At 49.0% G+C, this 25,942-nt stretch overlaps 1 protein-coding gene across 3 annotated transcripts in view; it reads left to right on the top strand.

The window, feature by feature from the left end:
- The window catches only part of FLI1 (Fli-1 proto-oncogene, ETS transcription factor), a 90,462-nt gene that overhangs the window by 13,188 nt on the left and 51,332 nt on the right, over positions 1-25,942 (top strand). The window contains exon 1 of one of the 3 annotated variants that reach the window (XM_066564345.1): positions 641-794. The exons of the other annotated variants lie outside the window; for them this stretch is intronic. Within the exon in view, the coding sequence (XP_066420442.1) occupies positions 777-794 (18 nt within the window). The 5' untranslated portion in view covers positions 641-776. Of the gene's footprint in view, positions 1-640; positions 795-25,942 lie in introns of those variants that run through there. 3 annotated transcript variants of the gene reach the window in all.

Raw genomic sequence — 25,942 nt, 5'->3', positions numbered from 1 at the left:
GCGGCTGCACCCCCGGCTCACGCTCCGTGCTGGGAGGCGTGAAGAAGAGGGCTCGAAATATGTTTTAAATACGTTTTAATCGCCAGACTTTTTCTCTTCTCCCTCCGCCTGCCGTCACCGAATTGCATTTACGGTTTTCTCCCCTTAATTTTTCCCGTTGACTGGAAAACGCATTAATAAAAAAATCTGTGGGAAGAGACGGAAATTCAGTGAGTCAGGCTAAAGCTGCTCCAGCCAAAAGAAAAAAAAAAAAAAGGCAAAACCCCACGTTAAACGAAGCCGTGAGATGACACAGGCTGCCTAACACGGGCTGGGGTGCGAGGCAGGCTCTGCGCTGGCCGGGCTGTCCCAGCGACAAACAGGAGCTGTGACAGAGGTGGCTATTGTTCTGCCCCTTCTTATCTAAATGGAGCAAATATCCTGTATGTAAAATATATATATTTTCACCAAGAAGGCAGGACCAGCGTAGAGACGAAGGTTTCCTCCTCGAGTGACTTCACTTCCCAAAATTAGCAGAAAAAAACGTTTCATCCGGTTAACTGTCTCTTTTTCGCTCTGCTGCAAGAAGGAAAGTTAAAAAAAGAGAGAGACCGAGAGAGAGGGAGGGAGGGAGAGAGAGGGGGAGAGGGGGTACGGAGAGAGCAACAAAACCGCTGGAAGGGCAGCGAGAAGAGCGAAAAGAGAGAGAAGGATAAAAAACTTCAGGAGGCGTCAGTCGCAGGCTAAACCGGGTCAATGTGTGGAATATTGCTGGTCCCGGCTGGAAGTTATTCCCGATGGACGGCACTATTAAGGTAAGGGGCAGGAGGGGCTGGGGGTCCCCTCGGGCTGGGGGGCTCTGGGAAGGGGCGCGGGGCTGGGGGCCGGCTCCGGCCGGGCTCCCTCCTCCTCCTCCTCCTCCTCCTCCTCCTCCTCCTTCTCCTCCTCCTCTTTGGCCGCCGCCGCGTCCCGGGGCTCTCCCGTGGCCTCCCCGGTGCTCGGGGGTTCGCAGCCGGTTCGTACCCTGGGCCAGGGCCCGAGGAGGGCTGGGCAGTGCCCGGCTCGGGGCAGTGCCAGCGGCAGCTCCTGTTCCCGGCGCGCCTCGGAGCTGCCCCCGCTGTCCGTCTGTCCCTGGCCCGGCTCCCTCGCCCGGCCCTGGCCCAGGCGCTCTGGCTCTGGTGGTCGCCCGTGTTCCTCCGGCAGCTTTTTTGGGTTTTTTGGCGGGGAAAAAGCCCCGGGCTGGAGGAGAAACATCGCCCTGGCTTGGGGGAAAGGGAAGCAGAGTGAGGCAAATAAACCACCAACCTAACCAACCTCTGGTGGCCTTGAGCAACCAGGGACGCTGCTGGGGCTGTGAGCAGTTCCCCCTCCTGCCCCCCGGCCGCTCCTTCAGCCCCTGCAGGGGATGAACCGAGCCCTTCCGAGCTCCCCGAGTGCTTCTCCAAGCCGAGGCAGCACCGGGCTGCCTTTGGGGGACCCTTGTGTGATTGTGACGGGCTCTTCCTGGGGAGCGCTGCGGAACAGAAGCCGCTCGAACAGAGGAGCCTTGAAGCGAGAGACGCTGTGGGTGTGTTTGGGTTGGAGGATTTCGAAAGATGCCTATCGCCTGCCTGGGTGGGGTGTCGAGCTCGCTTAAAAGTGCCTTTTTTTTTTCTTTTTTTTTCTTTTTTAAATTTTTTTTCCTTTTTTTTTTTTTTTTAATTTTATTTTGCTGACCTGGGTAGAACAAAGCTGCAAACGGGCAGGAACTGAAACTGTCTCCCTTAGATTGCAGCTTGTGACAAGTGCACGGTTTGGAAAGGTCTCAAGAGAAGGGGGAGGGAAGGAGATGGACAGGAAGAGAAAATGGAAAGAGGAAAGAAAGAGGGAATGAAAGGGTGAATGTCAGAAAGGAAGGGAGAAAGCAGGAGTGTTGAAAGCACAATATTTGGGAGGTATGGTTGGAATAAGACAGGTTTTCCCCTCCACCTCTTCAGATCTGTAGCAAAAGTAACCTGGGCCTCATTCAGGATACATTTAATGCACCACAACTTTCTTTGATTTGTGGAGCCCTAAATATTGTGCAGTGAAAGTGCAGAAATTCCCCATCTGTGCCTTTGCTGTGGTGGACACGTGGACTCGCTTTTCTGCAGAGGCCAGGAGCCCCTGCCCCATCCCTGAGCAGAGCTGGGCTGTGCCCCTTTCCCCCTCTCCCCTGGAGCCCCCGGGAGCTGCTCCTGTCCCCGCTGCCCTGAGCTCCCCCAGCTGTGGTTTGGGGATGAGGAACTGCAGCGCTCCGAGCTGGGCTCAGTCACGCTGAGGCTGCGGCCAAAGGAGGAACTCGGCCACAGCCCGGGTCACTGCCCGGGGCTGGGCCTGCCCTGGGGCTGCTCTGCAGCCTCTGCCACTGCCCTGCCACCCTGCTGCCCATCTGGCACTCCTGGGGCTGGGAGAACCAGGATCCAGAACCAGGACCCAGGATCCAGAGGCAGGATCCAGAGATGGGATCGAGACACAGGATCTCCTCCTGGGCTCCTTTACCAAGCTGTTCCAGGCTCATGCCCTGTTTGTCCCCTCTGCCAATGTACCCTCTTCCTGTGCTCCTGTCCTGCCCAAAGGATTAGCTGAGACTTCTTGTAAATTCTCATGCTGGGCAGAACACTGTGGGTTGGAGGCAGTGCCAGCCTCCCCACGGAGAGAGTGGCTGCAGGGAAGGGTGAGATCTCCTTGCCTGGCTTCTCCCAGGTGCAGGACAGCATGAGAGGATGTGGCTGGAGATGCTGCAATGCTTTTGGTGTGCTGAGCTCTGTCTTTAACCCGTGCTGCAGGGTGGGTGTGACTCTGAGGGCACATCCAGAGCAAAGCAAGTTAACAGCAATGGTGCCCAATGCAGGCATTGATTTATCTCAGAGCTCTGCATTTGTGTTGGGAGAAATATGGCAGAAAGATGCACATGAGTGACTGGAGAGCAAGAAAAACACTGAGAAAGGTTCTTTCATCATCTACAGCAAGAACACGGGGCGGTCCCAGATGAAATCTGAGTTCCGGCGTGGGGAAAGGCACTTCCCACCCCGAACTCAGAAATATTCCTGTCCTTGGAGAGGACTACTGCTGGATTTGGGACAGGGCTGTGCCCTCCAGATGATTTTCTTCTTGAGCAATTTAAATTTGACAAGTGGCTGTTTTTTTAAGCCTATGCATTGCTATTGCACAGACTAATTGTTTTAATTGAGCTGAAGCCTTTTACTGCAGACTGGCAGATGCAGGGGTTTGGGTCCAGCCTACTTTGCAAATCTCTCCCTTGCCTGCAATCTCCAGCATTTGGCTTTGTCTCAGGTTGCATTACCAAGACAGGCTTGTACTTTTACTCTTCATCTTTTTATTGGAAAGGGTCTTGATGACTCTCTGACTGCTGTTTTACCTCCCTAGAGTAATTTACCTGCACACCTGCTCAGCTGCAGGTGAAGGGATGAATCCAATGGAGCCTTGAGCTGTCCCAAGGGCTCAGAACCATGCTGGGAAACAAGGCATGGGCAGAGAATAAATGTGGTTGGGATGATCCTTGTGGATATGGATCCCATGTAGACATTGAGTGCAAGTGTGAATTGAGTTGTCCTCAAGCAGGGAATTCCATGGATATAAACATAAATCACAGGATCAGCTCAGGATTTTAAGTCACCATTCCCCATCATGCACTGACTGACATCACATGTGACAGTGCTGAGCCAATGCCCCATAAAAATGAACACATTTGTATTTATTCTCAAAGGATTATTTATCTTGAGGAGAATCAGATCACCTGCTGAGGAGGTTGGTGGTGGTTTTTGCTTCATTCTCTAAATAATCTATGTAATACCTGCTGTGAGCAGAACTGGCTTGGGAAGTGTCCCTTGCTCAAAGAGCTCTGTGGAGGAAGAAGTGCAGAAAATCTGAGTTATTTCCACCTTCTGTTCATATTCTGCCAATAGCACTGGCAGATGATGATTGGAGCCAGTGAAACTCCTGACTCTTGTGTTTGCTAACTGTAAATAGTCACCAACATTTTTATTGTGCCCCTAGACATTCAAATCCCATCTTCTTTGGGTTAACACCCCACTTTGACTGACTTGCATTGTGTTTGGGGGACTTGGGTTTCATGGCCTCACAATAAATCAGAAGAGGGCACATTTCAACACCAGCAAGATGCTCATGCATGGTCTTCCTCACAATAACAACTGGTGTGGTTTCAAGCTGCTTTAATTGTTTCAGTTCCACTTTATGTGTGGAGAATAATTAAAGCAAATAGACTGGCCAGAGCCTGCCTGTTCATGAAAAAGCACATTTTGTGTGGCTCTTGCCTTCATTCCAGGAAAATAAAATTACCCTGATGTTGTGGCCATCAGAGAGTCCCTCTGAGGGACATTCAGCGAGGATTTTGCATTATTGAAGTGGAGGACTGCAGGGTCCTTGAATGCAGGACTGGTGTGTTGGCGTTGCCATAGCAAAGGGTGGGGCCGGGTTTTGGAGCAATCACTGTCGTTTGTGAGCCGGAGGCGTTTGCTCTCGCTCTCAAACTTGGCCGTGGGGATCGCAGACTAAGAAAATGTTTCCTTTTTGAGCAATTTTCGTGTCTGTTTGGCTCTTTTTAATCACCCCAGCTTTGGCCCCAGAGGGATGGCCTTTCCTGGCTAGAGGGTGTTGACTCCTGGGGCAAGGCTCCTAATCTCCACACTGGAAAAATAATAAATAAATCGCAAAGACTTGAGGGACAACAACTTTCCATGTTGCTGTCCCTCAAAAGCAATTTGGAACAAAACCATCTGGAATTTCCAGGGCATGAACAGCAATGTTCCCTCCTTCCCTAATCCTCATTCAAAGATACTTATATTGCATAATAACTTTCTAACATCAAAACCATTTAGAAAGATTTTATGATGGGGATATTTTTTGGTGGGGATATTTTGAATTTTCCCCTCGAGATCTGTGTGCAAAGGACATCTCCTGCCTTAGCATGAACCTCCAGCCTTGGTGTCCTGCTGGGTGCTGCCAGCTCAGAGCGTTCAGTGCTGACTCCCAGTTGGCTGCAAACACTGGGAAAGCCTTTTCTGAGCCTGTAGTGTACTTTTTCCTCCTCAAAAAAAGGACGATTTCTCTGAAGAAAACCTTTACCCAACAAAACAACGCAAGTGCTTGGATTTGAAGCCCTCGGGGTTTTGCTGTGAGGCTTTGAGGAGGTGCTGAGAGCCTGGTGTAGTTTCTCTTCACCTCCACAGGATGTGGTCACTCAAAGGAGTAGCAATGCGTGTCTTGAGGATTTCATGCTTTTATTTGAGTTATTGATTTTAATTCTGGGCTATTCCTTCTGTGAGATGGGGAAAGGAACAGCCTGTGTCCCTGCTCACAGCATTTCTTGCCCTGGCACTCTGTGGGGTGCAGGATGCTGTTCCTTGCAGGGTCACCCTCAGGAGCAGCACAGGGGAGGCTGCAGCTCGGAGTGAGCTCTCAGATCTCACCCTGAGAGGTGAGATGTGCTGGGGGAAGGGCACTTGGAGCAAGGTTTGCAGGCAGCAGAGTTTATTTCCTTCAGGTCTGCCCTTCCTGGACTTACAGGAGCATTTTCCTCTTGAGTTCAGCTCCCATCTGCTCTGAAGGGTCAGGTCTGGAACACATGAATGTACAGCCTCAGCACAGAGCACCTCCCTGCCTTTTTCCCTCACAGCCCATCAGTGTTTGAGGGTCCTTTACAGCCCCTCATCAGCTGCCCTTGAAAAACAGAAATGTCTCCTTGTGCCCGAGTTGACCTGAGCACTTACAGAGAGTCCCTGTGTCCCACCTCAGAGCAAACATGCACCAGCAGGAGCATTAAAGGAGCCAAGACAGCATTAAACTTCAGGGTTTCAGGTATTTGTGGGTTTACTGAACCCCTAAAGCTGCAGAAGCCTGGTGTACATGGATGCGCCCCTGGAAAAAGCAGGTCTAACACATCCAGTTGAGTTCTACAACTTGGTTTGAAGCCAATTTGCACCAGAAATGTGAAATTCTCTTCAGATCTCTCACCTGAATTGGACAGCAGGTCTGTTTCCCTGCCTGTGCCTCCCCTGTGCCCTGGTGCACACCTGAACACGGGTGCCCCATGAAGCTCTGGCATCTAAAGGAGCTGCTTGAGGGCACCTCAGTGACAGGGGCCTGTCACACAGCCCTGGGCAAGGGCCAAGGACACTTTCTGAGCCAGCATGTATTTTCAGAGAAGAGTGTGCCTACATATTTATAGCTGGGTTTGAAATACAGCCTAAAATATCCCCCCCAAATGGGGCTTTTTGCCTCCCTTGGGAATCATTTGTCTGAGGTGGAGCTGAGTCGTGGGTGCTGTTGTCACCTCAGACACGTGGGCAGGCAGTGAGGGGGTGCCCTGGGCAGTGAGGGGGTGCCCTGGGCAGGCAGTGAGGGGGTGCCCTGGGCAGGCAGGGGGTGCCCTGGGCAGGCAGGGGGTGCCCTGGGCAGTGAGGGGGTGCCCTGGGCAGGCAGGGGGTGCCATTACCACCCTTCAAGCTGTATGCACAACAATGTGTGTGCCAGGACAGTGCCTGCTCTGCTGAGTTCCAGGTATCAAAGCCTTTAAGATGTTGATGCATTTTCTGCTTGTTTTCTTCCTCCCTCTCATTACCAGGCCACATAATTACTGATGTGTATCTCCCCCGCCGGTAACACCCACCTGGAAGCCTGGCTCTCAGCTTACCACAAACGGTGCCTCCCTCCTGCCTCCTCCCCCTCCTGAAGCTCTCCTCCAGCCCGAGGCAGAGCCCCAAAGCAAAGGGATGTGCAGCAGGAGGTTCAGGCTCTCCTGACAAACCTCTTGCTTCTCCAAACAGCACCAAAGGCAAAATTTGGGAAAAATACCCTGGCAAGGACCAGGGGAAATAGAGGAAGAAGCTTCAGTCTCCCGGGGGTTGTGCAAAATTCCAGCCTCTGCTTCTCTCCAGGATGCTGTACAGAAAATAACTCTTCATGTGTGTTCAGCATTCTTTCTTTTCCTGATTTTTGACTAAAATCCAGTAAGAAGCACAGCCCAGGAGAGGAAGTGTTATGGATAAGCTTGCTGCTCTATTTGTATTTATTTCCTTCTTGTTCTTCCAGCATAGACCAACCTAGGACTCCACCAGGGCTGTGAAGGAGTCAGAAACAATTAAAATAAATTAGAAAGCCTTAAGCCCAGCCTGCCAAAGCTGCACACCCAGGAACTGAACGTTACAATCCCTGTCAGTCATCCAGAGGCAGTGAAAAATAACCCAGCGGGCAGCAGAGCTTCTCATTACTCATCTGCTGATTCCTCATTCAGCAAAAACTGCCCTTCTTGATACTGCTGGTTTTGATCTGAGGGGAAGAGATAAATCAGCAAGAATACAGTTTTTTAAGTTGGTTGATGAGTGAAAGAAAGAAACTGGAGTAAGGTATGGTAGGGTCAGGGGAAGGTGTGGTGAGTTCAGGAAACCGACTTCTGTATGATGAGAAAATACTCATTTGAATGGCTTTTATAGCAGCTTTCTTCAAAAAAAAAAAAAAAAAGATAAGGAAAAGATTAGAAGCGGTTAAAATACTCTTTTTACAGCTAAATGCAGAATTTGGTTCTCTGGTTTCTTCTGAATATCTCTTCTTGTTGTTCCAAGCTTGATTGACTTATAACTGCATTGAACCAACCTCACATCAGTTCCTTTTTATCAGCCAGAGTGAGACTTCCTGTGCTCCGCAGTCTGGTTTCCTGATGTGTTTCCTTTTTCCTTTTAACAGAACAAAGGAAACTGTAACTCCTCTGCTGCTCCTGTTCCCAATCTCCATGGGACTGCACACACTCTCACCATCCAACCTCTCTGCCTTGTCTTTTCTCTGCCTGGAGCTCCAGTGCCCTCTTCATCTCTGCCAGCTGCAGGGGGGCAAGAACTCGATGCTATTGAAAAGAAACCAGTGCCACTGGCAGCTTTTAGTAGCCAAAATGCAGTAAAGCAGAAAGGGAAACTCTTCACCCAAAGGCTCAGTGTGACACTGCAGATATGGGATTTTTAATGTCCTGCTGAGGCAAGTATCAGGTGTTGAGGTCTCAGTGATGTGCTCAGGCTGATGTTGTGAACTTTGATACTTGAACCTGGGAATTTATGTCCTGAAATGTGTGGGCCACTGGTGGAAATGCTCCCAAAAAGGTCACACATGCACAGTCACTGCCCTGGCACATAGGGAACTGGCAGCCCTGTATGTTGTATTTTAATTTGGATTATTTTCAAACCACCCCCTGAAGGGCAATTACCCTCTGGTTTTCCCTCAGCTGTGAGGGGCTGCAGCTTCCCTCAGTCCTGCCATTCACACAAGGAACAGCCTATGGCTGCAAAATTCAAATCCTGCTCTGCAGGGAGGATCTTTTCCTTGGGAAAGCCCTTTTTACCCAGCTGTTCTGCTGAGATGCTCCATCCTTTATAACCCCATATCTCAGAGCTGAGGCTTCTTCTGCACAAAAATCCCAAGTTCTTGCTCAACTGACAAGGATCCCTTGTTTTCCTGTTCATACAGAAGAACACAAGCTCAGAGCAGGACTGAGTAGATGCCAATAAAAATCCTTGAAACACAACCAGAATCCACTGGACAAGTGCAGAGTTGATGTTAGTGCAGAGTTCAGAGCAAAGCTGGGCCTGATTCTGAGGAATAGACATGGGATAGCTGCAAATTCCTACTGAAATCAGTGTAAGGAGTTCATGCTGAGGTTTTATCCCTTCATCCAGACCCAGGAGCTCAGCAGGATTTCTGTGAATTCTGATTAGAAAGGAGAAGGGAAATTGGGCTGTGCAGCCCCTTGGCCACCCAGGTGGGTGTGGAGCAAAGGGAATTTGCCAACTCAGCCTGCCCAGAGCAGGCAGCTGAAATCCAAGGCTCATTTATTCAAACCATCAGCACTCAGGAATGGCAGAAGATGGAACAGGATTGGAGATTCTGGACTTGGCTGTTTCCTGGTATGCCTGAATGTGTCTGTGGTGTGGAAGGGTGGCCAGAGCAGGGCCCTGGTTACACCAGGCTGAGGCAGCAGAGGATTCAGGCAGAGTTTCCAGGGAACCCTGCTCACCCAAGACTGAGGAAGCAGTAAGAGCTGCATTACTTTGATCCAGGAAAAGAATTAACATCATTTTCCCCCCTACAGAACTGCCTTTCTGTACATTTCTGTGCACTGCTTTGAGGTGTTCTCATGCACCTTTACAGTCAGAAATGTCACTTTTAATCAAATCACTTTGGACTGCCCAGCTAAAGGCATCAGAAAATTATAGCCTAATCCAGGGGAAAATCAAGGAAGCTTTGTCTTTTCTGCTATGTTCTGTTTATGGAACAATTTCTATACAGTATAATTCAATTTTCATAAAAACTCCATTGATTTAATCCCTGTTAAATTCTGAGGATTTGTCTGTGAGGGTTGTGCTGCAGCTCAGCCTTTAGGACTGGCTCCTGATTAGAACCAGAAGTTGTGGCTCTATGATTAATTCCCTGTATTATGGGAGTTGTCCCCAGAGGTTCCCATCAAGGAGAACCCTGGCACATAGAAGGAATAAGAGCCCAAAATCCAAGCAGGCAAAGGGAGGAAGGAAAAACAACCAGGAGATGAAATGGAGGAAGCATCTGGTCACTCAGCAAGGCACCAGCAGAGATGCAAAGATTCTGTTCACAAGTTCCTGGCGTCAAAATTGCCCAGGGACTGGTGAATTTTAAACACCTTCCATGGTTTTACAAGAGAAAAATCACCAGAGGCAGCAATGATTGATACAGTACAGGCTGAAAAGGGGACAGATCCCTTCAACATTGGTCCCAAAAGCCTGAGACCTGTTTTGAGCAGCTGCTGGGGGTGTCTCCAAGGCCACTGAGGATCCAGACCAGAGATCCTTTGGGGCCACTTTGCTGCATCAGGGACAATTTTTGTGCCCATGACACTCCCAACCCGAAGCAGAATTCACATGACACAAGCTGTAACAGCCTTCCTTAATTAGATCTAATATGCCCATGTATATCTTTGCACAGCACAAATATTTATATTTAGCAGATATTTCTAAACTCATACATCTGACTTTCCTAGAACCAACCAAGCTTTAAAATAAGCACTCGCTGGAGTGATTTGTTAGGCAAGAAGTCTCAGTATCATCCTGCAAATATTTCCAAAATTGTCTTCAACAGCTCCAGTGACAGGGGAAGGAATGAGCCCTGATGAGCATGGGTCCCTGATCAGGATCTGGGACCTGCACACATTTCTCCTGAATCTGTTTTTCTGCCAGCCAAGTGTGTGTGCAAGTTTAATGTGTGTCACACTTTACCCCAGTGATGGTGAATTCCCCCAGGACACTGGGATTGTGCTGGAGATCCGAGGTGTCTCCAGAAGCAAAGGGAGGGACACGATGGCTCCAGCTCCTGCCCTGCCCTGCCCACCCTGATCCAGCCTCTGGCCCAGCCTCCCAGGACACGGTTTTGTCCTGCAGTCTGGGCTGCAAAAAGGGGAGCAGGAGCATGGCCAGGTCCAGGATGGAAAGTGGAACTGGACAGAGAAGATGCAGGACAGGACTTTGCCCTGGCACCTCTCAGGCCTTTCCTCTGTGCTGCTCTTGGCAGTGAGACTGGATCCTCTGGAGTGTGAGCAGAGTATACAAGGCTGGGTAAAACCTTACTCACATGCAGCCCCTAAGGATCCTTTTTGTGGCAGGAAAAGTGTGAATCCAATCTTAACTCCAAACCCAAACTCATTCCTGCCAGGGACAACATTTTCTGTCTGTCAGCGTTGAAGTTGTGTCTCTCCCTTTGCTGCTTTCCACAGGGCACCCCAAACCCAGCTCCACAGCTACAGGAAGGCTTTCCCAGAGCAGCAGGCAAAGGTTTCAACAAAGGGACAGAGTTCATCCCCTGCAGAAAGGGAAAGCAATGCCCTCAAGTTCAAGCTGGCTTGTGATAAATCCTCTGGATTTGCACCATGGCATGTGAGAGCAGACGTGCTCTCATCCTCACAGGACACAGCCTGCTCAGTAATGGATGGAATAAACTTGCAGTTTGCTCCTTGCTCCTCAGTTTTGGTATTCTCCTATGTCATGTCTGCTGCAGGAAGGATGTAATTATGGTTGGTCGTTAGTGTGAGGAATTATTTGTGCTGCAGCAGTGCCTGGAGACCAGTGTGGTCTCTGCTGTGTGTAACAGGAGAGTCCTCCTCAAAATTCCTGAACAGTGAAGAAAAGTTAAGGCACTTAATTTGAACTCCAGAGTGGGAGCAGTGCTAGGGCTCTGCTCTGCTGCCACAGGACCAGGTTCTGTCATTCCTTTCCCAAAATCTCCAAGGTTTCTGTAAAGGATTTTCTTTCCACCCCCACTGCTCCCCATTGAGCAGGACTTCCGTAACTTCTTCCTTCTGAGGTTTGGACACTTTCTTCTGACTTGGGGCTGGCATTTGCTCATGTCTGATTCATGCCTTTCTCATGCCAGCACCACTGCAGCACTTTCCCTTCCCAGGACTTCTGTGGGGCATTTACAGACCACTGCTGTACGTCCCTCTGGCATTTGCTGGGACAAACAAAGCCCTTATGATCCCTTCACACCTTCCTTCTCTGGTTATTCCTTAGCCTGCAGCTGCACCTGATCCCATCTGGATTTGCCTTTTCTCAAAAAAGCGGCACAGGCTGTTCCCAGGGGTTGGCTGGAAATGCCCTCCTGATGCAATCCTGGGATTGGGATGCTTTGGCTTTTTTAGGTTCTGGTGAATCAGAAAAATCTGTGCTGTTAATTGACTCCAGCCTTTGTGTCAGCAGTGCTCAGCCTGGCTCAGTCAGCTGTGGTGCCACTGTGGCATCTCAGGCACTTCACCTCTCTGTACCTCAGCAAATCCTCTGTTCCCTCCCTGCCTCCTCTGCTCCAGCTGCAGCAATGCTGTCCCAAGTTGGGAATGACTTTGGCTCTGCTCAGGAGCAGCAGAGATCTCAGTGCAGGCCTGTCCTGCAGTGCCATGGCATGGACAGACAGATCAGTGGTTGTTCCTATCCTTGTCCTTCATTAACATCCCACAACCCTCTGCCTGTCCTGAGAGGTGCTTGTAGCTCCCAGCCTTTGGGGTCCTGCATGTATTTGCAACGTGGCTTTGGAGAATGGCAGGAATGTTTTCCCACAGACCAAAGGCCACTCCAGAGGAGGCTGGGTGTGAAGGCCTCCAGGTTTTCCAGGGGTTTGCAGCAAGTGCCCTGGAGGAGAGGAGGAGGCAGCAGAGTCCATGTGTGTGCCTGTGGAGCTGCTCCATGGATCCACACACACAGCACTGCCAGCGTTTCAGCAGGGCCCAAATGCCAGCTGGCTCCTTGCATAAGCCAAACTTGATGTGTTTAAAAGCCAGCAGCCAGCACAGGCTCAGGCTCTGCTTCTCTCTTTCATCCATCCGTTTCTTACCCTATTGCAGTGTGAGGTTCTGTTGTTTCAAAACTAACAGCTGCAGGCTTCCAAAAATAAAAAAGAATTAATGAATTAACATAACCCTAAGCCACAGAAACTCCACCTTGTGAGCAGCCCTGTGCTCACCACGTGCAGCTCTGTGCCAGGCTGGGGAGCTCAGCTGGCCGGGCAAACCTTGCAAATGTGGGATGTGGAAGGTGTGGGCACTCAGCAGAGAGGGGAAATGTGGATGGAACAGGGGAGCAGAGGAGCAGAGAGGGAGCTGGCTGTGCAGAGAAATCCCTCCAAGTCCTGACAGACCATTGTCCCCAGTGCCACCAAGGTCTCTCCTCACCCGGATCATGACCTCAGCTGTTTTCAGGTCCTGAGGGCTCCATTCTGGTTGATCTGAGCCTCCACAAGGTGTGTGCTGCTTTCACAGCCTCTCATAGCACACAAGAACCATTCTGTGGTCCCCTCACATTTCCATCAGTGCCTCAGCCCAGGCTCCTCTCCCCCTGCCTGGGTGTTTGGGGTGCCCACAAGTGCAGCAGTGGGGGAGACAGGTGGGCACGTGCAGGGTTTGTGCACACAGGGCTCAAAGGATGGGCAATGCCCTGAGTAAACAAAGGGCTCTGGAGTGTCATCAGCTCAGGGATTAAAGGGATGTGCTCTCACCCTGTACAAACAGCAGGGTAAAGTGGTGGAGTTAAGCAAACAGCTGTAAAATGGCTCAGTCTCAGCTGATGCTGATTTCATATATCACAGAATCACTGCATGGGGTGGCTTGGGAGAGACCTTAAAAACCCCCTTGTTCCACCCCCTGCTATGAGCAGGGACACCTTCCCCTAGACCAGGTTGTCCTGGCCTTGGCCCCTTCCAGGGATGGGGCAGCCACAGCTTCTCTGGGCAATCTGTGCCAAGGTCTCAAAATACAAATTTATGATCCAGGACACTTGACATTCATCCCTGGCACTTTTTGTGCAGCCTGGAGAAGCCACTGAACTCTCAGGCAGGCCTGTCATTCCCTGTTTATCCCTGCCTGCCCATCCTTGAGCTGCTTGGAATAGGAGCCAACCCCAAGGTGTATTTGCCCAGCACAAGCACAGGGACAACTTGAGGGTTGCTCATCCTGGGCTGGGAGGTGAGAATTTCCCCAGGAATTATATCCAAGACCTGCCCTTGGATATTCACCTTCTGTTCTGACTCAGTTAAAGGGTTATGGAGATAAGGGTACTTCTAGAAGAGAAACATGTTCAGAAACCTGCCATTATCTGTGACAAAGTTTTCTTAGCATATGAGATCCTAATCAAACATCTATTATTTAGTGAGAAGATAAGGAGGAGAGATCTCTCAGCTGGTATCTGCTCTGCTCAGCAGATAACAATCAGCTCACATGGCCCTCTTTAGAAACTCTCAACTTTGGGCAGAATCAAACCAAGTGGAGTCTCCTTGGCTTTATTCCTCCTCCTTACCCAGAAACCCAGAGAAAATCATCAGAGGTTTCTGTGCCTTGATTTTCCTAATTGTAAAATAATAATGGGAAATGCTCTTCTGAGGTAAAGTTGAGAAGTGACAAATCTCCACTAAGAGTTTTGTAAGCCCTAGATAAAGAACGTGCAGGTGCCTGAAATGTCAGCAGAAAATCTCTCTGAAATCCAGTTCAAAGCAGCTGGATGCAAGAGTTGCAGCTTTTGAAACTAGGAAAGAACTATTTATAGGAGATGAAGTGTTCTGGTGCTTGTGAAACACAGAGAGAAACAGTCTGTGCTCTGCAGCCCTGCGGCCTAAAGCGATGCATTCACAGGGGCCTCGTGGGACACCTTGTGCTGGGTTTGTGCAGCCCGAGCCCTCAGCCCCAGCAGGGATGGGGGATGCACCTCAGAGAGCCCAGAGCCCCTGGGATGGAGCTGCATGGCCTGCTCTGTCCTCCCAGGATACTTCTCTCCTTCCAGCCCTGACAATCAGAGAGGCCAAGGCCACAATCGCCAGGGGCTGCTCTTTGGGGCAGAGAGGTGTGGGGGGTGTCTGGGAGCACAGAAACCTGTGCTCTGGTGATGTGGTGCCAGAACCCGAGAGCAGCAGAGGAGCACAGCTCCCCTGGCCGTGCCTTGGCTCTGTCAGTGCTGTCATTGTTTGATTTTGGGCTGCTGGGACAGGTGCAAATCTGCTTCCAGATCACACCCGGGTACATGGCAGGCAAATGTTCCCAAGAGGCTGCAACAACAAGGAACAGCTCTTGTCTCTCAATGCTCCATAGAACTGGGGGCTCTTCTGCAGCACCTGACGGGGCCTTTCCTCCTCTGCTGCACCTTTGTGTCTGCCTGGACAGTCATTTAGCAAGTGCCATTTGTGACGAGCTGATTCTTAAAAGACAAAGGGGTGAAAAAGAGGCACTTGAAATGAGTTTTGGTTTTTGAGCAAGCTCAGAGCCCCGGCTGGGTACGGGGGCAGTGCAAGAATGAGTGCAGGTGGGGGAGGCTGTTGCTTCATCACTCAAAGAGAAAGGATGCACAGGCTAAACAAAAAGATGCAGAAGGCAAATGAAAAGGTGCTGAAGTTATATAAAAAGATACACAAGTTATACAAAAAGATGCATAAGCTAAACAGAAAGATGCAGACCCTAAATAAAAAGATGAACAAGGTGAATTAAAAGATGCCCAAGTTGTATAAAAAAATGCCCAAGTTAAATAAAAAAGTGAGCCAGGAAGGCAACCTGAAGCATGGAGGACCTGGTCCCCTGATAAGGTCACTCACCTGCTCTTCTGGGCATGAATTAGTGTGTTTTAGAAAAGTGCTTATTATCTCACTAGGTCAAGCACATTTGTTAGTGCAGGAGCTGAGAAAGGTGCCCTGAAGCCCAGGCTTCCTCCCTCTGGTTGTACCTCAGTGCAGTGAGGCAGGGTGGGATGAGTTTCTGGAATATTAGGACATTCAGGAATATCCTTTGCACATAAACAGCAGGAACTTCAATTGTTACCTTAGTGAAGGCAATGAGGACAGCCTGGAGTTTGTGGTTTTTTATGGACAGCAATATTGCAGATTCAATGAAGCTTCTGCACCCCCCAAAGGCACAGAGGGCCCTGGGATGAGGCTGGAGTGCATTCCCTGTTTGCCAGAAGAGCTTGAGGAGCATGAGGAGCTGGTGGGAGCCATCAGGCAGGTGACAGCAGCCACCAAGGCTCCTTCAGCCACTGCTCCACTGGCACCCAGCTGGGCCAGCACAAAGCCCAGGTGTGATGGGATCTGGACACCACATGGCCACAGAGGCTCTGGGAAATCAGGGAACACAGAAAAGCCAGAGAGGGGACAGTGTGGGGCTAACAGGCTGCTGCAGAAGGATGGAAAGAGGGATGCTGGGTGACATGGCACTGCTGCTGCCAGCTCTTGTGGGATTTGGTTTTCATCTGGAAAGCCTGAATTCTGCTCCAACTGCATAAGAATATCACCTTTTATTTAATAGGACTGAATTTCTTGAGATTGCAGGGAACAGCTTGAAATTATATCCTAAAAAGTTTGAAAAACCAGTTTTAAATACAATTCCATGTTCAATTAAGGTTATGTTCAATTAAAGCATGGGACTGGAAATCAAAGCCCCTCATGGCTTGCTGTGTGCATCCTACTAAGACTCATCAGCACCTGCCATGAATAAAAGTGTAAAAACCTACAGCAGGATGGCTTTAGGAGTCCAGTGTTAGTCTGTGAGTGATGAACTGGCAAGGGAGGGTCAGGTAGAACTTGGAGGGTCAGGGATGGACAAGGATGAGTTTATAAAGGAGATCTGAGAGGACCCAAAGCAGACACACCTGGGGGAGCCTCAAGCCCCACTGATGTGTAGGATGGAGGAAGAAGCCCTGGGGCAGAGCACGGCCGGTGTCAGCCCTGCCTCAGCCGGCACTGCGGCAGGGATGGGAGCTCTGACAGGTACGAGCTCATCACTTCCAAATTAAACCTGGCAAAGCCCCAGCAAAAGGCTTTTTGGGAGATGACGTCAGGTTGTTCTGCCCCCCCGACAGCCCGTGTCGGGCTCTATTCTTGCCTCTCTCCCACAGACGATGAAAGGAGCAGGGCTCGGAGCATGTTTATTAATTCGGGATGACAATAGGACACCTGGACCAGCACCTGTCAGAACAGGATGCAAATGAGCCCGGGGAGCTGCCCGCGCTCCTGCAGCCCTAATGAAGCTCTAATAGCACTGATAATGCCTCGCACGGCATTCACGGGGCATTGGCTCAATTGCAGTAATTAATACGCCCGTCCCGAGCCGCAGCTCCCATTCATGGGCACTTCCTGATGCTTTGCTCTCGCTGTTTGGTTTTAAACACACAAACTCGGGACTCATTATATTTGCAAACAATGGCCTCGTGGAGATGCTCTGATTTACTGCAGAGATAGAGGGGGGTGATCTTTGAAAGCCTAAATTAAAGCAGGATTTCCTTCTGTTTTCTCAAAGGAAAGGTTAACATTTGCTAATAACTGTCACAGGCTGCAAACGGTCTCAGTGTCATATGATGGATTTTTCTGATTGCTTTTAATCAAGGTTTTCAGATATCATAGGGCGTAAACAGAGAAATGAGCTGAGCGCTCATGAGTTGAACAAACCTCAGGAGATGTGACTCTGATAAGGAAGAACTGTTCTGACAATGAAGTAATAGCAGGTTCTTTGCTGCAGTTCCACTTTTTATCACTATTATTTTAGCGTTCCCCATTCCATATCTGTGGCTGAGATAAACTGCTCAGCAGGGATGGACGTGTGCTTGCAAGGCTGTGTGGGAGGGTGGAGGGCTCTTTACCCCACAGAGATATTAAGTTGCTGCCCTATCTACTTCACCTCCCATATTTGGAGGGGTTTTTTTGCCTCTTCAGGGGAATTTAGATGAATTAGAAAAAGTCTATTTACATGTTCAAATCAGAGAGAGATGGCAAAGGTGAGGCTGGGGATATGGAGATGATCCATCCATGAAAATTATTACTTCTTGTTGGATGCCTTCCCTCGAAGAAGGGATAAATGGGGAGGTGTTTCAATACCCCATCTGAAAATAAAGGACACAGAAGTTATCCCCCAAGAGAATTGCAGGAAAGGAGGAGTCTGTGCTGCAGACCTGAGCTCTGATAAAAGGCATTTTGTGCCATCAGTTTCTTTGTTAATAGGACCCAAAATGTGAGAAGAACTTTTGTGTGGCTGCAGCAGGGCCTGCATTTCTCAGTGACTCAGGGCACTGATGTGTGAGAGGTTGTTTTCCTCTCGTGCCATCTCAGGGGGGATTTGCAAACCTGCAGAAGCCAAGTTTTGGGCAACCCCGGTGGTACCATGGCTCACTGGGAGAGGGGGATGGGGGGGACTCCTGGTGCTCAGCAAAGCTGGAAAAGGCCAAGGAAAGCTGAGGGGATAAGGGAGTCTGGCAGGAGCACATGGGGTGAAGTGCATGCAAACCTCCAGCTGACACAAGCTGTGTCCTCTCCCACGAAAAGCTTCATCATAATCTGTGCAAACATCACTTCAGGATAAACACAATCCTGCTATAAATACCCCCGGCCATTTCCTGTTGTTCTTTCTGCAGCTTGCATAGGGTTTGTGTCTGGCTGAGGGTGTGACTGAGTCCACACAGTCACACACATGTCCCCTGCTCTGTGCTCCACTGAAAATGGCTTCTTCTGCTTAAAATCAGCCACTCTGGGGTTTGTGCCACTAAGCTGAATGTTCATCCTCAATGAACCAGGAATATTCTTTATGGAAGGAATTCAGGGCAGCAAAATGGTAAAATCTCCTGCTATTCAGATGAGTTGACTTGAATGTCCACATGCACTTAATTACAGTTAAATTAATGACACTTCATTACTTATTTACACTTTAATATACACTCCCCATCCCTGGAAGTGTCCCAGGCCAGGTTGGATGGGGCTTGGGGTAACCTGGGATAGTGGAAGGTGTCCCTGCCCATGGGGCAGAACAAGATGATTTTTAAGGTCTCCAAACTCAAACATTCAGGGATCCTATGCCATGGTTTGTCACATTCATCCACATTTCTATCCCAGGCTATTTCAATTTATACCCATTCTTAATTTTGACCGTCAAAGGAAATCAAGCTCATTAAAACCTGAACTGAGAGAAGCAGAAATGCAAACTCCTCCTGGCTTGTTTTATGCCTCATATTTACTGAATTTTGTGGTTTAAGTGGATTTGTTATTTCAGTGAAAATGGAAGCAAAAGTCACACTCCCATCTGCTTGTTAATCACAGAAATACCTCAAGGAGAAAGGAAACAAATTGAGGGGAGGGCCCTGGATCCTCATGTATGAATTAAGTCTTTAGAGAACCAGACTGAAAGTTCCTGCAACTACAGAATTTTTAGCTCAGCAGTTTCATTCAAACCAAAATTTATTTTTTAATTTTTTTTTTTTATAGTGTTGGCAATGTCCTTTTTGCTAAACAGAATGAACTGAAAGCCTGGGTTATAAATACTTGGCTTAGGATTTCTACCCAAATAGAGCTAAAAACTTCAGGTCATACATTAAATATAATTTGGGCATATCCAAGGAAGATACTGTGCTGTTTGAGTCTTTAAAAGTTCCTTCCCAAAGTCAAAAACAAACCCAGATTTACATTGCCCAGACTTACTGAGCTTGGATCTGTCTTTGTGGTTGGTTCTAATCAGAGAGTCAATCCCATCTTTATGAAACTCCAGAAATTAGAAATTGTTCCCTCAGTGTATATGAGAAAATGGGAAGAGAATTTTTCAGATCATGGACAGACTGGAACTGCCCCACTAGGGAAGCAACCAGGGCCTCACTGATCCCTTTGCTCCTACCCACAAAATCAGGCAGGAATGCTCAGAAGCAGAATATTCTTTTAAAAGCTCACTGTAAACCAGTTTCCCTGTGACTGGAAGGCAGTGAGGCAGAGTGGGTGTGTGCAATGGAGCTGTTTGCTGTGAGAGGCAAGCAAGGAAATGGGAATTGCAGGCAAGGCTGGGGAGAAAAGGCCTAATGAATGAAACAGAGACAGAATGTTCTGTCCCTGCTCTGGCTGGTTGAGGCTTTACCTCTGTGTATTTTATATGGGCTGAGTGAAGGCACAGAGTAGGATCTGAGAAGGTTTAAATGAAGGATAAAATGTATTTGCTTGCCTGATTCAGATTTTCCCTTTCAAAGATGCCCCTGAGGAAAACCCTTGTTTGTACATCCCGCTGTGGCTCAGCACCTGAGGCAGTGCCCTGGGAACCCAAATCCTTGTGCTCTCAGCCCATTTCGCTGCAGTTGTGCTGTGTGACCCCCAGAGAGTGATGTCCTTGGGCCTCCTGTGACTGTGTTACAGAAAAGTTGTTCAGAGATGAGAAAAGCAGCATGAAATCTGCCCTTAAGGGTGACCTTGAGTGTGTGAGAGAGAGGCAGGCAATATTTTGACATGTTTAACAATCCCCACCAACATTTTTCCTTGATGACACTGAAAAAGTTGTCTCCCTGGTTAACCCTGAGGTCCCCTGGCATTCCCAAACATGTTCTGTCTGGGGTGCCATGGAGGCGGAGGGGACAGTAAAACAGCATTGATTACACCAGTGTAAGATAGGTAAAATGATCTGGCCATGACCTCCACAGCCTGTGCTCCCCCAAACCTGCATTTATCTGTGTCCTTAGGATGTGGCCAATGGAAGGTTTTGTCCCTCCAGCTTCTCCTGGGAGCTGACTCCTATTTCCAACCTATTCCTCCCCACATCCCTGGCAGTGCCCAAGGCCAGGTTGGGCAGGGCTGGGGCACCCTGGGACAGTGGAAGGTGTCCCTGCCCATGGCAGGGGTGGGACTGGATGGGCTTTAAGGACATTCCAGCCCAAACCCTGCTGTGACTCTGCAATTCTAATTTTGAGGTGCTTTACCCATTTTCCCTCTTCCCCCTATTTTGTAGTAGCTCCATCAGGTTTTTGTAAGCAAGTCCCCAGCCAGGCCCCAGGTCCTTTGTTCTTTGTGAGAGACTGATTTTTTTTTAATTTTTTTTTTAACTGACAATCCTATAAACATCATCTGAAGCAATGTTTGGGATCTCTTTGTTGCCCCCATGGAAGAGAAATTCCATCATTACCCTCACCTGAGACCCCCAGGAAGAGGCAGGACAGCCCGCAGGGAGGCACTGTGAATTGCTGAGATCTCACTCCCAGAGGATGCTGATGAGGAAGGTGACTGTAAGACCTGCCATGAGGCACTCCTGCTTCCTCCCTTGGATGTTCCTGTGGGATCTTCCCAGCCAGGGAGAGCCTGTGTCTTCAAAGGGGCCCCACTGAGCTCCCTGAGTGCTGAGGAAAATCAGACCCCCTGAAAACTCAGCTCAGGTTGCAAGAGCTGCTCAGACCATTCTGTGCCAGGTACCCCAGGAGGATCCACTTTTCCTTGGTCTCTCTGAGACCTCCAGAGTCCTGCCAGGATAAGAATCTGATGTAGTTTGAGTCACCATGATATCAAAATGCCAAATGTTAGTGATATTGAGGTACTTGTGCAGTCAAATGGCATCAACCAGAGCCAAAAACAAAACAGATTTTCTTAAAATATTTCTAAGCATCCAATTGCTTCTTTAGTGTTTGTATAAAGTATTAAAATATAATTAAAAGTCTACAGATTCCAACTGCTTGGCTATTGGAAGTTGTCCAGGACAGATCCTGTGTGAGTTGGAATCATTCTTGCATTCACACAAAGCACATTAATACACAAAGAGTTGCAGGGAAGGTTGGGTCACACATCACCCCAACGGCAAAGACAGAGCTCTCAGTGGCTGTGCTGGCATGGGGAGCCTTAATTTGGCCTTGTCCCCAAAGGCTGTGACAGAATTCACTGTGTTTGTACCAAGGACAGACACAGGAGAGTCCTGTGAGATACAGTCTGACTTTTTCCTATGTGGTGTCTTTTCCTCAGAAAGATGCAAATGGATCCAAGCCCTCCTGTTCCCTGGAAAGGCTGAGTTCTGACAGGCTGCCCTACCTGGTGCTTTCTCAGGTTTTTCAAGGCTTCCTTTGAAACTCCACTTTAGTTGGAAATCAATTGCAATATTTTAAGGAAACTAAAAAGGTTAAAACTGCAATGGAACACTCAGAACATCCAAAGCAAACTTTGGTTAATTTAAGGTGGAATTCTCTGGATAATTGTTTTGACCTTCTGTCCAACATTAGGACTGAAAATTTTCCCCCAGCCTCCAGAATTTTCTCAGGATATGACAAGGATCTCCCACCACATTCCAGACTTTTCTATCCCTTACCCCATGGCCTTGACACCCTTTTTACCCCTCATTTTACATAAAATCTTTGGCTAGAGCTGAACAAACAACTTTGCTGCCGAGATGGTAAATGAGCCCCCATTTCCCAAATGTCACTGTAGTACTGAAACCACAGGACCATCTTGTGGCCGCTTCCTGGCCATTTCCTGCTTGCTTGAAAGCTGAGGAAATGAGGTATGCTGAGGTGTGAACTATGTTTGTTTGTATGGGGAGAGCTCTAAGAGACAGAGATACAACCCATGACCAAGGTGCTGGGCTCAGAAAAGAGAAAAAAACCCTAAGAGTCCGTTCCCAAAGCATTTACAAATGAATGTTAAACACTGCACCTGGATTAGGCTGCAGGGACTGCCTGACACTCCCAGCCAGGGCAGAACCTGGCCTTGGCTTAGGACTCTGCCAAGGTGTGCCCCAATTGATTTTCTTTGGGTTTAAGCCCTCACTTTCACTAAAATCAGGAATGGGTCTTAGAGGGGTGATGGTTATTTGTTTGGTCTGGTTTGGGTCGGTCTGGCTTGGTTCAGTTCAGTTTGGTCTGGTTTGGTTTGGTCTGGTTCAGTTTGGTTCAGTCTGGTTTGGTTTGGCTCAGTTTGGTCTGGTTTGGTTCAGTTTGGTCTCATTTGGTTTGGTTTGGTTCAGTTTGGTTTCATTTGGTTTGGTTTGGTTTGGTTTGGTTTGGTTTAGTTTGGTCTGGTCTGGTTTGGTTTGGTTTGGTCTGGTCTGGTTTGGTTTGGTTTGGTTTGGTTTGGTTTGGTTTGGTTTGGTTTCATCTGGTTTGGTTTGGTTTGGTTTGGTTTGGTTTGGTTTGGTTTGGTTTGGATTGGTTTGGTTTGGTTTGGTTTGGTTTGGTTTGATTTGGTTTGGTTTGGTTTGGTTTGGTTTGGTTTGGTCTGGTTTGGTCTGGTTTGGTCTGGTTTGGTTTGGTTTGGTTTGGTTTGGTTTGGTTTGGTTTGGTCTGGTTTGGTTTGGTTTCATCTGGTTTGGTTTGGTTTGGTTTGGTTTGGTTTGGTTTGGTTTGGTTTGGTTTGGTTTGGATTGGTTTGGTCTGGTTTGGTTTGGTCTGGTCTGGTTTGGTTTGGTTTGGTTTGGTCTGGTCTGGTTTGGTTTGGTTTGGTCTGGTTTGGTTTGGTTTGGTTTGGTTTGGTCTGGTCTGGTTTGGTTTGGTCTGGTCTGGTCTGGTTTGGTTTGGTTTGGTTTGGTTTGGTCTGGTCTGGTCTGGTTTGGTTTGGTTTGGTTTGGTTTGGTCTGGTTTGGTCTGGTTTGGTTTGGTTTGGTTTGGTCTGGTTTGGTCTGGTCTGGTTTGGTTTGGTTTGGTTTGGTTTGGTTTGGTTTGGTCTGGTTTGGTTTGGTCTGGTTTGGTTTGGTCTGGTTTGGTTTGGATTGGTCTGGTTTGGTTTGGTTTGGTTTGGTCTGGTCTGGTTTGGTTTGGTTTGGTTTGGTTTGGTTTGGTTTGGTCTGGTCTGGTTTGGTTTGGTTTGGTTTGGTTTGGTTTGGTTTGGTTTGGTCTGGTCTGGTTTGGTTTGGTTTGGTTTGGTTTGGTTTGGTTTGGTTTGGTTTGGTTTGGTTTGCTGTGCAGTGCTCCCATTCTCCTGCCAAGACAAGAGCAGGGCCACCCCTGGCAGTGACCCAGCCACAGGGACAGTGTGAAATGCCAGCCCAGGACTGGCACAGCTCAGGCTGCAGAGGCACCCCTGAATTCCTTGGGCTGGGGTGGCCCCTTGTCCCCCCACCTTGAGGAACCCGGTTGGTGCCAATTGTTCCAGCCCTGTTCAGTTGGAGCCTTGGCAGCCTGCAGCTCTGCCCGAGCCCTGCCACAGAGCTGGCTCTCTGCAGGGTGGCTGCTGCTTGCTGCAGGCAGGGCTGGGAGCAGCCTGGGTTATTAGCAGGGAAAGCTGATTGATTTATGAGAGCAGAAGTCTCCTGTGCTCCAGCACAGGTTATTCTCCAAATGCAAACTCTCCCTCACTTCACACACACAAAGTGGCCGAGTGCTGTGTTATGAATGGGCCCCTTTGTTACCCTGGCCCGACACCACAGACTGTTTAGTTCATGTCTGTGCTTTAGCAGAGGAGGACAGGGTCTGCAAGACAGATGTGCCCTTTAATTGCAGGGAAATATTAGAAGATCGTTAAGCCATTTCTGACAGGGCTTTCCTCTGGCTCAGGGAGTGGGGAGCTGTTTCGGGAAGGCCAAGGAGCAGCCCTGTCTTGCCAGCCCCACAAACAGGACCTTGTCCTGCTCCCTCACCCCAACACTAAACAAAACCAGAGGAGGTTTACTCAGAAGCCCCACTTTGCTGCCAAAGCTGCAGAGCTACATCTCAGAGAGAGCTCTCCTTACACTGCATCTGATAAAAGGTTTTTCAACACAGCTCAGGGGACTTGCCCTGCTGGAGATAAGAGCAGCACTATCAGCTCTGCTGAGAACATGGAGATGTGCCGAGGGTTCTGCTTCTTATTTGTGTTACTGAGCCCAGGCTGAGTATAAGAAACTCTCCAGCAAAAGGAAGACACTCTGCAGTCAGCTCAGAAAACACCCCAAAATGCAGGGGGAAAGGCAGATCCTCTGCTCTATAGGAGAGAGAACTTTGGGGGCAACATGGGGTTTAGTCTTGGTTTAGTTACACTGACACAATGACCTGGAGCAGTGTTTGGGTACTTTGTGTTGGTTCCCATGCTGCAGAATTACTGGAACAGCCTCATCTGTGTCTGCAGGGCACCCCTGAGATGGTGGCTTTGTTTTTTGGGATCATTGCTGTGACAGAACTTGACAGCCCCTACTACAGTTATCAACTCACAGCTAATGATTTTCATTTAAAATACAGCAAAATAAACCAGGACAAAGCCATCACATTGATTGTACAGGTGGGGATCTGCTGAGGGATAATGTGAATCCCACAGAGGTCTGAGCAGAGGTCCTGGGGATGACAGAAACCTGCAGAATCAGCCCCAAACTGGCCCTTGGGGACAGGGTGAAAGAGAAGGAGAAGGATGCAGAGCTGAGTGACCTGGCCAAAGCCACAGCACTGAGCAGGCTCCAGGCTGGGATTTGCCTCCTGGCAGCCCTGGCTCCCAGCTCCTCCCAAACCCACCAGGAGCCTCTGCTGCAGCTCTTGTCTGCCCCCCCTGCAGCAGAACATCCAAAATCCCTGCCAGGGGCTCGCCCATGGACCCTGCTGCACCAGACATTGGATCTCCCAGGCGTGGAAAACTATCCCTGGGCACAGACTTGGACCATTCTGTGATTCTGGACTTCTTGAGGTGCCAAGGGACCTCATTTATCTGAGCCAGGCTCAAAGCCCTTCTCAGTACCACACTGATAAAGCCAACAGCCTTTCTGTTAATGGTCACCGATAAGAAATTTTGGAGAGGGTTTTTTGCTCAGTCTCAGAGGAAAGTCAGTTTTGCTTTGTCTATCAATCCTACCCCTGGGATAACACTTGGCTGTTCTGTGGCCTCCTTCTCCAAGGACAAGGGATTTATAAAATCTGAGCTCTTTGGGGGGCAGCATCACACAGACAGGGAAACTGAGGCATGGGGACATGAATACAGCTGTGAAAGAGCCCTTTTTTCAGTTTTACTCTCACATCTGCTGTTGGGTGAGCCAGGAGCCAGTATTCACTGCCTGGTTCTTGTAGATTCTTGCTGATTCAAGCCTGGTTCTTGTAGCTGTAGCACCAGAGAAGGCCTTGGATGTGTTTATTTAGTAGGAATGTTTGTCCTCAGCAAGAGCCTCACTATGTTTATGTAGCAGAGGCTCTTTCCCTGCTGCAGCTCCCTGGAGATGTTGGTGGGGTGGTCTTTGCTCTGCCATGTTTGATATCAGGAGGAGGAACAGCACCTTGTCAACTCCTTTTTGTATGGCAATGTTAACTTTGGGCTCCAGCCAAAAGTTAAGATGCCAGGATGAGATTCAGCCTTTTTGTCCAAGAGGTGGGTGTGATGGCAATCCCTGAATCCTTCCAGGACCTTCCTCTTGCACCAAAGTTAAAACATTGGTGTTCCTTTGTAAAGAAATCAAAAGCTCCTGGGAATTTCCACTGGTGTAAACTGGGTTTTCCTGTTCAAATATCTCGATGGAGATTGACAAAGAAAATATCTCAGTGTAATGCTGCCGAGCTGTTTTCCTTGGAATGCCACGGGCAGGCTTGTTCACAAAATCTCTGCTTTTGCTATAGGCGTAGGCAGAAACAATCCCCTCACTGGAGCCACAGGGGCTGGGCTCAGTGCACAAGGAAAACACAGATCCTGCCATCCCAGCAGGGTGGCAGCCCTCAGCTCCACTGCCAGGCTCAGCTGGGGTGTGGGTCAGGAGCTAGCAGAGGCTGCAGCGCTG

Source organism: Molothrus aeneus, chromosome 22, assembly GCF_037042795.1.
Source record: "Molothrus aeneus isolate 106 chromosome 22, BPBGC_Maene_1.0, whole genome shotgun sequence".
Classification (NCBI taxonomy): Eukaryota; Metazoa; Chordata; class Aves; order Passeriformes; family Icteridae; genus Molothrus; species Molothrus aeneus.
Note: the sequence above shows the minus strand (reverse complement) of the source record. Positions and strands in the feature narration are given on the sequence as shown.